The sequence below is a fragment of the Camelus dromedarius genome, chromosome 10, assembly GCF_036321535.1.
Source record: "Camelus dromedarius isolate mCamDro1 chromosome 10, mCamDro1.pat, whole genome shotgun sequence".
In the NCBI taxonomy this organism is placed as follows: domain Eukaryota; kingdom Metazoa; phylum Chordata; class Mammalia; order Artiodactyla; family Camelidae; genus Camelus; species Camelus dromedarius.
In genome coordinates, this window is record NC_087445.1 from 6321830 (window position 1) to 6339336 (window position 17507).

A 17507-nucleotide genomic window follows, 5' to 3' on the forward strand; every position below is an offset into this window, starting at 1 on the left:
GCTGACAGAGGTCTGTGCTGCCCTTATTGCCATGTGTCTGTCATTGTATGAGGTATGATTCACACCCATCGTCATAAACTGGGAACAGAGTAGAGAAGTCTATGTTCCTGATGCAGAGGCTACCACTGCACGCCACACTGGGACTCCCGGCAAAAGGTGACACATTTTTTTCTCACAGGGAATGAGGCCATGATGCATGAGTGTGGACCCCGCCCACTCCTGGCATGTTGATTACATCGGACTTTTGACCCTGTCTTACCAGTAGCAGGGCCACTGCTGGTGCCTCACTGCTCTGGACAATTTTTCAGCTTCAGTGTTATTAGTCTAGTCCAATCAACTGATTCTAACCACACCACTGTGGCCCTTGAAACTAATATTTTTGGCTTTCTGGAGCATTTACAGTCTGACAATGGTATATCTTTGTCAAAAGTTACTCAGTGGGCTGATGGCCAAGGTCCTTAACGGACTTCCCATGCTGTTATCCACAGGCATCTGGTGTTACTGAGTGTTGAAACAGTCATCTCAAAAATCAACTCAAAAAGATCTTTTAATCTATAACCCCTACCTCCTCCTAGTTCATACACTTTAGTGCTGGGTATTTTGGTCACTGAATGGGGCTATCCCCAGGAAGGGTTCATCTCCTCTTGGCCACTTCCGAGGTAATTGTAAGGACAAAAGGGCCAGAGTGGGAGTTTATAAACCTACTTTGAATATCCAGAATTCTACCCTGGGCATTCCTGGGCATGACACTTCTTTCTTTCCCCTGATGACAACTGCAGGCTGGCCCAGTTGGTGGCAGCTCAGCCAAATGGAGCCTATGGGATTGAAACTTAAACCTGGTTCAGGTGCTTGGATTCTCTTCTTGGCCTGACATGGTCCTAGCTCATGAAGATAATGACTACATAACTGAATACCTTCCTCCCTGGGCCCCCCTCACATGTTCCATAAAGGTCAAAATGAGAGACACAATGTGTCCCTGTAAGTTTTAGAAAAATGTCCTTATCCCGTCTGCACCTACTCTTCTGAATAAAAGGTCTGGGTGTGAGTAGAGATGATTAGGGATAAAGTTACAGTTACTGGAATGGGACACACTGATATGTTGGTGGTGGAGGTAAACAATCCCAGCACTAGGGGTAGAAACATCTTGGGCCTTGGCAGGCACAGGAAAGGGAGAGACATTAATGATCTTCCATCTTTCAGAGCTATCCCGGGATCTTTCCTCATGAAGAAAAATGCTTAGGTGGGCTCTCTGGAACTACCAAACACTGACTTTAACTCACTGCTGGGGCTGCTATACCTTACCAGATAGCTCTGACCACAAGTGCCATTCTCCTCAACCCTAATAAGAAGCCAACTGGAAATGACAGGGAATGGCCCAGATCCTGCACCTTCCATGCAAAACATGTGTCAGCACCTTCAGAGAGCTTTCCCATTCCCATCCCTGTGGCCTTCACTAGTCATTCTGTGGGCAGGTGATGTGGACAAACAGGACAGTTTGGACTCACTGCTTGCAGGCAGTCCTTCCATAAACAAGGACTAGTCTCAATTATTCAAACTGAACTAGGAACCCTAAGGCTTAACAACCAGCTGGTGATCACATTTAGGGAGCTCCAAAATTTATAAACAACATTTTCTTTCCAGGTTTACCATGTGCGCCCCAGGACTATACTTCTTACATAGAAGCCAGGTATTAACTTGCCTCCTCTTGAAAACACAGTGGCTTGCACCTTAGAGCTGGTCATAAGACACATTTAAGGAAGCATCATCAGCAGATCACACAGCCCTCAGGTTACTGGGCGGACTATACAGAATGAAGCTGCCCTTGACTACTTGGAGGAGCTTCTCAGAGGGCTTACTTACTTACTTGTTATTTGTATGCAATTAGTGAGCAGTTATTCCTACTCCTACAACGAGAACCATCTAATTTGAAGAGGCAGATCAAAATGTGTCCTGACTTTAGCTGAAGACATCAATGACATCACATTGGCCCTGGAAGGCATTCAAATCAGCCTCAACTCACTGCTCAGGGTGATGATTGATATAATTGCGCTAGATTGCCTCCTTGCAGGCCAAAGCAAAATATGTGCAATCATTAAGACAACCGGCTGTAACTAGATTAATGCCTTGGACCAAGGGGAAAAGTCAATACAGGAACAATACCTAGGAAGCAGCCAAAGTAGACTCTGACAGTGTATGGGGTTTGTTCAGCTGATTGGGTTTGAACCCCTGGCAAGCATGGTTATTAATACTGTGGGGTGGCCTCATCCTGCTATTTGGAATTCTACCGATAGGAACCTTATTAAATGTTATATGAAACAAATGGAGTGGATTCAGTCTCAGCCTTTTGTGGTCAAATTAATCAGAATGACAAACAGAATGGCATACTCATGGGAAAGTTTGCCAGAAGTCAAGAAAGTGTAGAAACAAGGAGTGGATATTTTGGGGAGAAAATTCTTTATGGTTCTCTCACAATTCTGCACATCTGTAAAAACAGGCACTGACAGTCTCTGGTGGGCAGAATAATGGCTCCCCAATGATGTTCATATCATAACCCCCAGAACCTGTGAATCTGTCACTTCATATGCCAGAGGGACTCTGCAGATGTGATTAAGGATCCTGAGATGGGGAGATTATCCTGGATTATCTGGGAGGGGGGGCCAACATCATCCTTTTAAGGGTCTTTATAAGGAAGTGGCAGGAAAGTGAGAAGAAACTGACAATGGAAGCAGAGGTTCAAGCGATCTGGCCACAAGCCAAGGAATGTAGGCAGTCTCTAGAAGCTGGAAAAAGCAAGAAATGGATTCTCCCCTAGAGTCTCCAGAAGGAACGCAGTCCTTGATTTTTAGCCCTTTAAGATCCTTTTTGGACTTCTGATCTCCAGAATTGTAAGAAAAATCTGTGTTGAATTAAGCCACTACATTTGTGGTTATCTGTTACAGCAGCAATAGGAAACGAATACACTGCCTTTGTTCTGGATTATTTTTTTCAAGGATACTTGTATAGTGAACAGTTTTGGGGAATACAATATCTCCCCCCAGAGCAAAGGGCTGCAAGCTTACTGCCCATTGAAAGGATCTGGGTTCCCCATGCCTGAGGTTCCTATCTTATAATGCAACCCACTGCGTGTGCAGGTTCACCTGGCCCTTTCTGCATCACTCTGCAGAAGTTAGGGATTGGGGAACTGATGCAAGGAAAAGCTGATACACTGGCCACTGTTACTGCTGTAACAAAGTCCTTTGTTTCTAACCTAAGAGTCGTGTGTCTTTTGTCAGCATTCCAAGAAACTGTTAGTTTGTAAGTAGGGAAAAATCTCAGACCCTTCACTATTCTTGATACATTACAGAACAACTCAGATAAGCTACAATGTAGTTCTGTCTTCACCTTTCAACACATTTGGTAACCAAGGTTGTAAGAATTATTTGGATGAAATGGAAGGATTGAATGACTTTAAAAACACTTCTCAGCATCCTATGTAAAATATCTCAATAGGCTGCCTTCTTGAGTGCTACAAAACAATCAGAAGCATTTTTTCCAGAACCACTGTTATTCTTTGGAATTTCTACATAACTTCATATAATAGATTTTGTACCCTTTAACTTACTTCTCTCTGCCCTCAGAGAGCACCTAAAATTTCCCCATGGCTTATCTGCTTAGTTTACACAACATGATGGCAGACTCTTCACAGAGGGTAACCTTCTAAGGTTAGGAAACACATTTCAAATACGTGTGTTTTCAATAAATTTGTCCTTGAAAAGAAATCATAAGGCTGGGAGTTTTACATAGAATAAAACCAAGCTGGAGTCTAATTATAAAAATATTTATCCTTGTATTTGTATGTTTCCAGGAGAACCAGTCTTACCACTTCTGTTAAGATAGTCCAGATATTCAGTCCTAGGGACTATGTCTCAGGTAACCAGTACTACCCTCTTTATGAGAGGTCAACAGAGAATAGCCTATGAATATTCTTAGGCATTTTCATAAAGCCTGAATAAATTCAGACTTGCTTGGAGATGAGTAGGTAAAATGCAGTAACTGAGGTCTAGGAACATTTCTGATTGTCATGATAGTGGTGGGGTGGTAGTGCTACTTAGCAGCTTGTATTCAAAGCCTGTGGTGGCTGCAGATGTATTTGTGCATTCTACCCAGCGGTCTAAAGTTTTAGTCAGCAAATTATTAGAGTAAACAACCCTCCACACCACCACCTCTTCCCCAGCCCTAAGGCTCAGAAACGTATTGAACATTTCACCCTATTCCCTTTGATTTGGAAGTAGCTCTAGAGATATCTTGTGGACTGTTCCTACGCTATGGACCACAGTTTGAGATCAGTGCCCTAGTTTCTGTTTCTTGCCCCTGCATCTTTCTTCTCATTGAAGTTGCCCCCTCAACACACTTAACCAAATCATATCCATTCCTTAAGGTCTGGCTCAAGCAATTTCCTTTAAAATCCTTCTCTGACTCTCCCTCCTTCCCTTGCACCAAGCAGGGAGTGAATAATACTTTCTTCCTCTGAAGCTACTGCAAAGCAAGTTAAGTTTCAGGGTATGCACATATGTATGTATGTATGTATGTATGTATGTATGTATGTATGTATGTATGTATGCATGTACGTATCTCTCACTGTACTATCAATCAATCAGTCACTGTACTATAAACCTTGGGAGAGACAAAGGAGTATAAAATATGATCTACTGATCTAAATGAATTTCTTCTCTAGTAGCAAACATGACAGTTCAACCATTCATTTTAACAGTAAATCCTCTCATGCCAAGAAATTAGTTTAGGTATGGTGTGGTACATATGATGATTAAGACTTGATCCCTGTTTACAAGGTCCTTGTCTAGTGAAGTATCTATGCACGCAATTAAGTGTAATTCAAGGCAAAATGTGTTAAGTGACACCAAAAAGGTAATAAAGTCATACAGGAATATAGAGTATTTAGAGACTATGTCTAGCCAAAAACATGTTATCAGGAAAAATTATTAGGGAAAGTCACATTTCAGGTGAGTCTTGAAAGACGGGTAAAACAATGGAGTCAAAATGGGAGGGAAGAATTTCTACCTGCAGTGAAAATGCTGTGTTGAAGCCCCGGCAGGAAAGCAGAAGACAAGCTTGGAATGCTTAGTAAACTCACTTGGTTAGGGTAAGATATGAATGAGGAGCAAGGTCTTTTGGTCACAGAAGGCCCTGGACTCCATGCCACAAGTTTAGATGTTATTCTAAAACTTGGGTGAGAGCTAATGAAAATCTTCTGGGTATCATGATCAAAGCTTAGTTCTAGGAGGATAACAGTCGGCACCATAGAAAATGGTTTTGAGGATGGTGACTTTAGACTGAGGCAGAAGAATCTGTAGGTTATTGTTGCAATCTAGGTCAGCATTAATGAGAGTGTGAACTGGACTGGAAGCAGGAGAAATAGCTTTAGATAATAAAAGGTATGTCACAAGTAATGAGTTGACAAGTGAAGTATGCAAATAATTATGACAAAGGTCACAGAAAAAAATGATTCTGTAAGCTCGGGTGTTCTCTAAAAGAGAGGAAGTAGCAATAATGGGCACAACGTGGAGAGGTGTAGTGACCTGAAGGAGTGGTCCTAGGTGTGGAAAGTATAATGTACAAGTGCTTCTAGAAATGATAATAAACATGTTTGGCTGCAGCAAATTGTATCTACAGTAATGGGAGAGAAGCTTGAAAGACAGACCGGGAGTTAATTGTAGAGGGCCTTGCATTTAAGAAGCGTGGGCTTTATTTTTGAGGCAGTGGGAGCTTATGATGGATTTTGAGTAGGGGAGTAAAATGATGAATGCATGTTATTTACACCACTTACCTGACATGATACATGCACTGACTTGTGTTATTACGTAAGTTCCTGGACACAGGATTAAAGTTTGCTCAATAAATTCTTGTTGATTGATTAAACTGATTGACTCATTTTGTCAAGGAAGAATTCTTCTACCATGTGAATAATAACCTCTTATTATTATACCTGAAGTTTGAATACTGGAACTTATAAAAAGGGACCTATCTATCCAGTTATCGGCTTGTGAGAACTGAATGGTAAAATTTCAGGAATTTTGTGAGCAAGGACCTCAAGTTGCTAGCTTGAGATTGGCCATTTTGCAAGTATTTACATTAAGGAAATTGTCAAATGCTAAAAAAAAAAAAAAAACAAAGCTTGTTTTCTGGAGAATTTGTCATTAAACATTTATCAGCATGGCACTGCTTATCTCCCCCTCCCTCCTACCTCCTACCTTCCATCCAACTTGCCTCTAAGTTTTTTGAGGGCAGAGACTGAATCTTATTTGTCTTTGAATCCTCAACACAGTACTTGGACATTGATATGCTTAATTAATGTTTGCAGAATGAATGAAATATGCCCTTGTAATTTTTTTTCAGACTGACCACCTAATAAAAATCACTCAAAAGAAAATGCCTCAAATAGACGTCTAGACCCTGTGGGCCAAAATGAGATACTATGCCTGCTTTTGTAAGTAGTTCTACCGGGACAGTGTGTGTATTGTCTATGGCTGCTTTGTGCTACAAGGGTAGAGCTGAGTATTTGAGACAGAGAATGTATGGCCCACAAAGATCAACATGTATACTACCTAGTTTTCCCTGAAAGTTTGCCAATGCCTGACCTAGACCCACACCTCCAATAGTGTTTCTTAAAAGGTAGAATTATTTCTTAAAAGGGCCATAATGAATAACTATATTGTATTTCCTTACAGATACATTATATTACTTCATAAATTGTGCACAGACATCAGAATTTTTTTAGAAATTAATGTAGACACAGATAATTACAGAGCAATTTCATACGTGCATGGTTAGAGATAAATGCTTGGCTGTCCAATGGTGGAAACTTCTATTTCGAGAAATAATGATTACCTCACATCTAGACATAAGTAGTCATCCTTCAGAAGAGAATCTTGTGTAATTTCTTCATGTCACTAAACAATGCTGCCAAAAACTTAGCTGATATCAGCTGATGTCTTATACTTGCTTTTATACTTAGACCCAGATCCCAAAGTTGCTCTGCTACAGTGGTCTTCATGCAAGAAGGACTTATAGCCAGAACAGGTGGACGGTTTAAGAACAGTAGTACAGTGTATCTTTGCATATTTGGGTCACAGTGGAGTGTCAGAGCTTACATTTGCGCAAGCCCGGCTAATAAAGTTCATGTTCTGTCCTGTGCATTCCCTGCAAGTCACCTTTAAAGGCAAATGATGAGATCATTTTAAATTTATAATTCTCTGGGGTAAAATAATTTCCTGTTTCTTACTTATCCTCATATTACAATTAAAAATAATTTTTGAACAACTACCTTTAATGCCACCTAAAATCTGAAATGGAGCCATAACTTACTTAGAAAAATAGACAATAGAACACCACAGCTGCATTAAACTATCCCAGTTGGGTGGGTACGCCTTGGGCATCCTGTTTCTGCCCTGAACATGTTGGGGGATAGTGTCCACAGAGAATTCGCGGGTGCTCGCGCAGGGCTTTGGGCGTGGGAGCGGGGACCATTGTAGACACCTGGTCTCATCACCTGATCAAACCCGCCTAACCCCAGGGTGGGAAGCTCTGGCCGTGGAGCAATGACTCCGCGGAATTGAGCAGGGCGGCTACTAGCGTGTAGTCCATTCGCCTTTCGTTATGAGGATTTTTCTTCCATTAATTTATCTTTCAACTCCGCGCACCGAACAGAAAGATCAAACGTTTAATATCTTCCAAGCAGACAGTCTAAGCATATTTAAATATCGGGGGGTACTTGTTCCAGACCCTCCTCCCAGTGAGGTACGCTGAACACGCACAGGCCCGGCGGCCGTGGCGAGGGAGGGGGACGCACCGCCACCGCGGGGTGTGAGGTGAAAGAGTGGGGGGGGAGGGGACGGGGAACTACCTGGCCCGCCAGCGCGCAAGCGCACTTCCAACCGCAGCGCCCAGTGGTCGAGCCTCTTTTCCAGTAATTTCGCTAGCCGTGACGTCATCTCCGTGCGCCCTTACAGTGCCTCCCAGAACCAACAAATTTATTTTTTGATAAAAAGAAACAAGCTGACCTCTTCCGCCCCGCTTTGCTCTTAGTCATTCACTCTGAATGCGCCTACACTCTGAGGAATGGAGCGGGAGAGGGAAAGAGAAGCTGCCACAGCTCGAAGAAGCGCCGGCCAGGAATGACTCGGCGTCGTCGCCAGCTGCGTTACCCGGCGTGCCCCGCGCGGCGCCGGCGGAGAGACGTGGGGGGAGGGGCGGAGAGGAGGAAGCGGCGGCGGCTGCGGATGTCGCTGCGACCGAGCGGCGTCTGAACGCACGGAGGCTGCCGGGCGCCCGAGCCGGGCCTGCGCCGCAGCCCACGCGGATCTCCGCGGCCCCTCGTCCGCTAGGGCGGCCCTGCGCTCGCTGTCACTGAGGCGGCGTGCCCCACATTCTTCACTGCCCGGGCCGGCCGGCTCTGGCGTCGCCTGGCTCCCCCTCGCTCGCCCGCTCCCTCCTGCGCGCCTGAGTCACCGCCGCCGCCGCCATGGCCGAGAATGCTGAAAGCGGCGGCCCTCCGAGCTCCCAGGACAGCGCCGCCGCAGCCGAAGGTGCCGGCGCCCCTGCGGCCGCTGCCTCCGCGGAGCCCAAGATCATGAAAGTCACCGTGAAGACCCCGAAGGAGAAGGAAGAGTTCGCAGTGCCCGAGAATAGCTCCGTCCAGCAGGTGAGGGCCGCCCTGGGTTCGGGGCGGGGTGGGGATGGCGGCAGGTCCTCTGCCCGCCGCGGGAGGAGACGGCTCTGCAAGGACCTGCGAGGAGGGGGTCGTCCCCGGCAGTGCCGTAGGCCTTTCTCCCGGGTCTCATCCCGAATTAGATCACAGCCAGGTTCGTGGGTTTGCTCCTGGGGACACCACAGAGCTTTGTGGCGGGGCCGCGCGGCCTGTTTGTGGGACGCGCCGACACTGCGTCCCTCGGCGCCTTCCTCCTGTACCGGGGTCTGCCGACCCCCGGCCTCCTCCCCCAGTTCCCCGCCCCTAGCCGCCTCCCTCCGACTGCTCACAAAGGAAAACGACCCGCCGCCTGGCTCCGGGCGGGGTGGAGGCTGGGCTGGGCGAGGGTTGGCCTTAGTCTAGTCTGCGGTTTTGTCTCATGAATTAAAAAAAAAAGGGGGGGGGGGTACTCATTGTTTTACCTGCTTGCGGGTTTAGGCAGATTTGGTGGGGTGAAGAGCACGTGTACATTTAGTTCTGCGTTTTGACTGCTGAAATCTTTCTCACCTTCCCATCTTTAAAGAAGAAATTAACTGTGACGTAGAAATTGCTTTCAGCACATTTCAAGTAATAGTACTAGGCTTAAGGAGAAAGGTGGATGATTTCCATTGAAAACTTGCTGGTTTTGTTTTTTTTTAAGGTAATATTTGTCATCCTTTAGACGCCAGTCATTGGAGAGGTTTTTGATTTTAAAAGGATAGCCACGTTATTCAGGTGTTAGCGGTTGCAGTCGGTTAAAAGAGAACGAAATTAGTTAATGGAGAACATTAACAGATGATTTACCGCTTAAAATCTGTTCAGGAATGCAAATTTTACAGTTAATTGAGAATTTTAAAGAATTGAACAGATTGTTTTAGTTTATTGTTGGTTATGTGCGCCAGGATATTTTTCCATAATTACTGAATTGATCTCTCACGATCTCAGACAACGAACAGTTTATGAAGAAGCAAGAATTCCTGAAATGTACCTATACGTTTCTCTAGGAACCATAAATGGGGTATTGGTTTATGTGTTTTGTCAAGTAGTAAGTAGAGTGTGTAGCATCAGGTGAGAAACTTTGACCACCTATTGAATCAACATTTTTTTGGTCTGTCAGTTCTATAAAATTTTTCCTTAACCCTTTTATATTTTCCAACATACAGGAAAATTGAAATAATTGTGCAGTGAACACTCGTGACCACCCATACTTGGCATCTTGCTGTGTTTGCTCTATCCCATAGTTAATCATTTATCAGTCAGTTTTATTTTTTGGATGCATTTCTAAGTAAGTTGCAAATATTAGTACATTACACTTAAAAAGCACTTCAGCAATGTGCATATCATCAACTTGAGTTTAATTTTTTAAGGAAAATTTGACATGCAGTGAAATGCGTACGGTTGCCATTCCATGAGTTTTCACAAATACACACCTGTGTAATCCAAAGCCTTTTTGGGTTGTCGAACTTTATAATCAACTAGAAAGTTCCCTCTTGCCCTTTCCTGGTCGTTTCAGTCACACTGTCACTCACACTCACTTTTTTTCCTCCATGAGCTCATTTTACTTATTCTAAAATTTCACAAAAATGGTATTATATGATATGTACTTTTCTGTGTAAGGCTTTTTCACTTGGCTTAGTGTTTTTGAGATTCGTTATTGCTGTGCATTGTCAGTAGTTCCTTTTCATTGCTGTGTTGTCTTCCATTGTATGAATATACTATCATAATCTATCCATTTTCCTGTTGAGGGTCATCTAGGGGTCCAGTTAGTTGCTATTAACACTCTTGTACAGATCTTTTTCTTAGACAAATGCTTTTATCTCTCATGTTAAATAACTAGAAGTGGAATGACTGGGTCATAGGTAGCTGTAGATTTAGTTTCTTAAGGAAGTATGTACTTGTGCCATTTTACAATCCGACTGACAATGCAGGGGAGTTCCTGTTGCTCCACATTCCTACTACCATTTGATAATATCAGTCTTTTTTATCTTAGTTATTGTAATGGGTGTGTCGTATTAACTTTTGAAGCCCTTAGATTTTTTAGAATCCCTAATTCTGGTTTCCACCATCCCGGCTGCTTTCAGCATTTTACTGTAAAAGATTAGAAAGTCAATATTTTATAAATAAAGTTCTTTTACATCAGTTTATGGTGTTACATTTGTGAGGATTTTTAAACTTTTTGTGATGGTGAATTTTAATTTCAGGATTCATGGAAGTTTTAGTTTTACTCCTCTGTAACCAAAATAAAATTTTAATAGATAAAATGAAATCCTTTTTTCTGCAGCAACTTTTTCACATGGCAGTCGAATTTTTATTTTGACAAATACTTTCTGTTCAAGCAGAAAACATAAATATTGAAGTTCATCACTACATCAAGAATCTGAAGACAAGTTGAACTACTTGTAGGCTCTGTTAAGGAATGTACATACAGAAAAATGTACAAGAATAAGAAAAGCAGTTTTCACATGTTTTGTAAAATTCCACTTGAAGCACAAAAAAAGATATTTTTGTAAAATTTTTCTCTGAATTTTTACAGGTTTAAACTATTCGCTACAGATTAAAATTTGACATCAAAATAAACTTAAGGACATTATGATGTCATGGAAAATGTTTAGTAAAAAATTGGAAAGTATTTGGGCCTGAAAATTTTTATCTAATCTTAGAGGTAAAGAGTTACCTGCAAAAGGATAATGTTGAAGGCTTAGGCTTTCTATCAGGCAAATCCCATTTTATGTAATTAAAAATCTCTTTCATTAAGTGTTTTCTATATAATGTAAATTCTCCTAATATGTTATACTGAAGTAATATTTATGAATATGTTCTAACAGTTAATTGGATGAAATTATATTAAGTCTCTTGGGTCAGCTGTAAAAGTTGTAAGGTGGTTATTAATTTTTCTGTTTTCTCCTCGGTTTCTGAGTATATATAACAGGTAGAAACAGGATACTTTAATACAATTGATATTTAATAAATTTTAACTTGTTTGAAGATAATAAAGCTTATACTTTTTTGAAATTAAAATGAAATTTTTCATTGAGCACTCAGAATCAATTGAGTAATGTTTAAATTTCTACCTAAGGGTGGTTAGAATGTAAACTTCACTGTATATGTTCCAAAGCAGTTTCATTAATAAGAATTTTCATAGTATAAGTAAATAGGTTAAAAAAATGGGTAATGGCATAAGATCCCTATGTATGAGATTGTTTTCTAATAATTATTCATGATTTGCTATCAGGAAACAGAGGATTTCTCAGTGTCAACAAGAAGTCCAGAAGAATGTTTTTTGTGTGTGATTAAAATTAGTGCAGAAACTGGAAGGGTACTACCCTATACTAACTTCTGACTAGCTTGTTCTGGGATTTTGTAGCTCTCTTAGACTGTAGTATACGATTTAAAAATACAGTTACCTGGAATATTCAGGCAGTGTATGTTCTAATTTTAGAAAATGTCTTTGTTGCTTGAAACTTTTAGAAAAATATTAACATACTTAAACATAATGTAAGTGCTGTGTTAAATAGAATTGAACCTTTCCTTGATAAGGGAAATTGCTGTGCCTTAGCGTCATTATCACAAACATCACTTAAAATTATACTTTAGAGTGTGAATCTAGAAGTCCTGACCACCGTGGTGCCTCCTTTCACATCTGACTGTTGAACACTTGAAATGTGGTTGCACTGATTTCAGATGTTCTGTAAGGGTGAAATACATGCCAGATTTAGAAAACTTGTGACTGATTTCTTTTACTTAGTATGTTTTCAAGGTTTATCCATGTTGTAGCGTGTATCAGTACTTCCTTTTTATTGCTAAATAATACTCCACTGTATGGGTATATACCGCATTTTATTTCTTCATTTATCAGTTGAGGGACATTTGGGTTGTTTCTACTTTTTGACCATTATGAATAATGCTTCTGTGGATACTTATACGAGTTTTTGTGTGGACATATGTATGCATATTTCTTGAGTGAATGCCTATGAGGGGAATTACTGGGTCATGTGATAGATCTATATTTAACTTTTTGAAGAACTGCCAAACTGTTTTCCAAAACATCTTTACCATTTTTTATTCCCACTAGCAGTACGTGAGGATTCCAGTTACTCTCCATTCTCTGTGACACTTGTTATTGTCCATCTTTGATTATAGCCTTCCTAGTTGCTATGAAGTGGTATCTCATTGTGATTACTTGGCTTTCTGTTACTCAAGCAGCAGTTCTCAGTGTTATCTGGGGCTGGGGGTATCCAGGATCCTTCTAGGAGGATCATGAGATCAAAACTACTTCCTCCTTGGTCACTTGGCTCTTGCCTTAATGAGTTTTTAGTTGCTTGACTGGTTAATTACATTTTTTCCCCTGCGTCAGCAGTTTATGCAATTTGTTCTTGCTACCTGGAATGCCTCCTGCTCTTTGCCCATTCCTTTTCTCCCTTAAATCTTAGTGCAAAAGGTCTCTGTGTTAAAGAAGCATCCCTGATTGTCCAGAGTAGGTTGGGATTCCATGTTGTGCTTTTTCATAGCATCGTGATTTTGATTGTAATTCATTATAATTTAAAATCTATGTGATTATTTGATTAATACTTATTTCTTCTGTGATTGTTCGCTGTTGTGTTACCAGAGCCTAGCACATAGTTTAGGCTCAGTAAGTATTTACAAATGAATATAGACCGTATGTGTGATAATGTGTAATTAATAATCACTACCAGTTTTTCAGTCTTTACTGAATGCAAGTATGGTTGTCCCTTGGTGTCTGCAGAGTATTAGTACCAGAATGGGTACTAGAATGGGTACCAGAATCCACAGATGCTCAAATCTCAAAGTTGCCCCTCTGCCTTTGTGGATTTGGACAGCTGACATAATATGTAGTCTCATGGCTTCCTGCTCTCCTCTTGCAGTTTCATTTTTAATTGCTCTCCCCTTAGGTCACCACTCTTGACTCCCTCAGGATATTCACACTTGCTTCTGGTTACTGGAACAATTCTTCTAGAACAGCCTTTCATTTCTTAGCTGAGGATCTTCATCTGAATCACAGAACACAGAAAGTGATTTTGAATGACTATGCATTTTTCTTAAAGATGGATCACAACTAACATAATTTTAAATGCATAGAGACGTTAATTCTTTACAGTTGGTGTGCTGGTAAATGTTTATCACCTAGTTCTTCAGGAAAAACAGCACTGATTTGTAGTGTTTGCTGATTTCCATGGTATAAATACCTCTTGCCATGGAAAATTGATTGATTGGTTGATTGATTGATAAGCTTATTTATTACCATGGAAGATTTTAAGTTACTCATAATAAACTGGTTTACACAATTACTGAAAATGTAGCAGTCTGAGCTGGTAAGAGCCATTGCTTAACAGTGGATGACTTAAGGCCAGTGTCAGCAAGCCATAGTGGGCCAAATCCAGCATGCCCATTCTCTTTATGTACCATCTGTGCTTTCAGAACAGGTCATATGGCCACAGAGCTGAAAATATTTACTCTCTAGCCCTCTACGTAAAGTTTGCTGACCCCTGCCTTAGGGCATTCGGGCTTACTGTTCTAGATCTTGTCACACAGTTCCTCAAAACCCTTCTAATTGGAAAATTTTACGATGACTTAGGTTTTAACAGTGTGTCCAATAGACATAATGCAGGCCACATATGCAATTTAAATTTTCTCATAGCCACTTAAATAAAATTAATTTTTTAACATAGTCAGTATTCATTCCATAGAATTTTATTATCTTAACCATTTTTGAGTGTACTGTTCAGTCACATTTAATACATTTATATTGTCGTGCAGCCATCACCACCATCCATCTCCAGAACTCTTTTCCTCTTAAAAAAACTGAAACCCTGTATTTGTTACACAGTAACTCCCCAATATCCTGCCAGCCTCTGGCAACAACCATCCTGCTTTTTGTCTCTCTGAATTTGACTACTCTAGGTATCTTGTAAAAGTGGAATCGTAGTATTTGTGCTTTTGTGACTGGTTTATTTCACTTAGCATAATGTTCTCAAGTTTCATCCATGTTGTAGCATGTGTCAGAATTTCTTCCCTGTTTTTTTTCCAAGATAATTCAGTAGCTTCCCATTTTCTCAACGTTATCCAAAGTCAAGTGTTTCACATCAGTGGATTCTCTAGCTAATTGAAGTTCATCCCTCCATGAGCACCAAAATTGTTTTCCATCCTACAGGTAATAATTTTTTATAATGCTGAGTTACTGGTGCAAATATCAACTGCTGTTCTGCAATACAGAGATATAGATCCAGACTCTCAAGGTATTCCATATTTGTTTTTTTACCAAACTATCAGTTCTGTTCTTGACAGTATACATTCCCTTCCTCCTAAATTTGCTATTTTTAATCTGGAGAGGAAGATGCAGATAAGCAATTAAGACTTAGAAATGCTGTCCTGAAATGAATAAGATTTTGTATATGAACTTTTACGATACCAGTCTCAGCAGTTCAGGGCCCACTTCACTTATTTCCCATTCTTGATTGTTTTGGGGAGGAAAATCTCTCACACACATACGTACACGTGCATGCGCGCACACACACACACACACACACACACACACACACACACACACGGTTGATGGGGAAGAAGGGGAAACAAAGCATTACTGTATTAGGAAAGAATGTTCTTGAGGCATGCAGACCTGAATTCATACCTTAGTTTTGCCACTTAGTAGTTTTACCTGTCTGAGCCTCGATTTCCTTATCAGTAAAATGGAGATGATATTTATTCTGTAGGGCTAATGGAACAATGGAACAAGACATGTATGTAAGTTGCCTGGGCATAGTACTCACACTCAGGCAAACACCCCAGTATTGCCAACCTAACTGTGAGTATAAACTCTGAATTATAAACACCTTTAAAAAATTGAGTTAATCTGATTTTAAGCTAGCTAAAAGAAACAATCATCCTTTACAAATATCCACAAACCAAACTTGCCTTTAAACAGCCAGTCTCTGCTCCTTTCTATTAAATATCCTCAGGAAGAAAAACAGAAAAATCTTGCTGGCTCTTAAAAAAAAAAAAAAAAAAAAAAAGCTCTGAAGATTGAAATATACACATTAACTTCATTTCCTGCAGCAGAACCATGTGTTAATAGCATTTAGCAAGAATTTTCTAAATAATTGTCTGAGTAATACAATGCATTCAAACATTTGCTATTTCAGCGTTTTAAGTAGCAAGTCCCTTAAGAGTATCTATCTTTTAATGAGTTTCTTATTCAGTACTGCTAATACCTTTTGAAAAAAAATCCATATTCAACAAATCATACTATGCAGTAGTTCAGCCAGTTATCATTCTCCAAATGCCTAATGTTTGAGTAACCTTAAAGTACCCTCATTAAGAAAACCCTGCATAAATCTTAACACGGAGATGTTGAAGTATTAGAAATAACTATAAAGACATAAGCAGCTATGTGGGAAAAGGGCACCTTCTTATAAATATAACACTTAATAGTCATAAATGTTACAGTACATTATCAATAAAATGTTTATTTTGAAGAGTTTCTGTGATCTAAATCTAACAAAGTATAACAAACTAAATGTTTCACTTTCACATGCTAGCAAACTCTTTAAGCGTCCTTCTACTGCAAAAAATCAGGACTCAATTCACTGGCAAACAATAGTGTACAGGAGGAAAGAAACCAATACAAGTAAAGTATATAAACTCTGAGCTAGATACTTTTCATATATTACCTTATGAAATCTTCCAAACAATCTAGTTAAGCAGGTATTATATCACATGTTAAAAATGTGGCCAGTGAGGCTCAGAGGAGTAAAGCACTTTGCCTGAAGTCAGATCTCTCAAATTCCAGATTCATGCTCTCTCCAAAATGCAGACCACGTTTCAGTACACCTAAGTTAATCAATAACGCCAACATCCTTTCCCCCTTCTTCAAAATATTAATTTAAAAAAATACACAAATAATCAATAAATAATAGTGGAAAGAGTTAGCTCTACATATGCCGATATGGAAAGATTGCAAAGATACAAATAAAAAGTACTAAGGTAAAGAAAAGTGGGTAATGATCCAACTGCTTAACAGGAATAGAAAATAATGTATGGGTAAGTACGTTAAACAGATAGATATAAACTAAGATTAATGCTGAGTGGGGCCCCCTTTTTGTTTCATACTTTTCTGCATCATTGAAATTTCCTAAAGTAGTAGCATGTGTACTATGTTTAATTTTCTTTGCAGTCTTGATTTTTAAAACTAGTAAGGGCACATCCTTTATAAAAACTGGAGAGAGCTTTAAAGTCTATAAAAAAAAATTTTAATGGAAGGCAGTTTACCCAAGTCTAGAAATCTGTATACCAGTTACCTAACTAGTAAACCAAGCAGTCTATGTTATGTTTATAGGACATCACACTTTATCATAATGGCATAAATTACCTGGAAGAAAACAGTTAAGATTTTCTGATAATGAAAATATTTGCAAAATAGAGACACACATTTATACATTTTATTCATTCCAATAATGAATGAAATCTGTTTTGTATACTCAGTTTTGCATCAAACAAATTTGGAGATGCCAACTTTAGTCTCAAGAAACTCTCAGTCCTAATTTTAACGGTTTTTTTTTTTTTTAAAAGTGGAAGCTGCTCACACAAAACAACTAAAATAATGCCATTAGACATTTAAACTAATAAGCATCCCTTTTCTAAGTAAACCACATTGTTAAAATACTCCTTAGTAAGTTCTAAATATTGCAAATAAGTCTTTAAAACACTGTTCGTTCACTAAATACTTGCATTACTCAGTATGTGCCAAGTGCAGTACTAGGCAGGTACCATG

General features: G+C 40.1%; 1 protein-coding gene across 2 annotated transcripts in view; it reads left to right on the forward strand.

Annotated features, from left to right (window-relative positions):
- Positions 1-8302: 8302 nt before the first annotated feature.
- The window catches only part of UBQLN1 (ubiquilin 1), a 40205-nt gene continuing 31000 nt past the window's right edge, over positions 8303-17507 (forward strand). The window contains exon 1 of one of the 2 annotated variants that reach the window (XM_031447188.2): positions 8303-8698. In XM_031447188.2, the coding sequence (XP_031303048.1) occupies positions 8519-8698 (180 nt within the window). In that variant the 5' untranslated portion in view covers positions 8303-8518. The remainder of the gene's footprint in view (positions 8699-17507) is intronic. The other variant, XM_031447189.2, reaches the window with a different exon arrangement.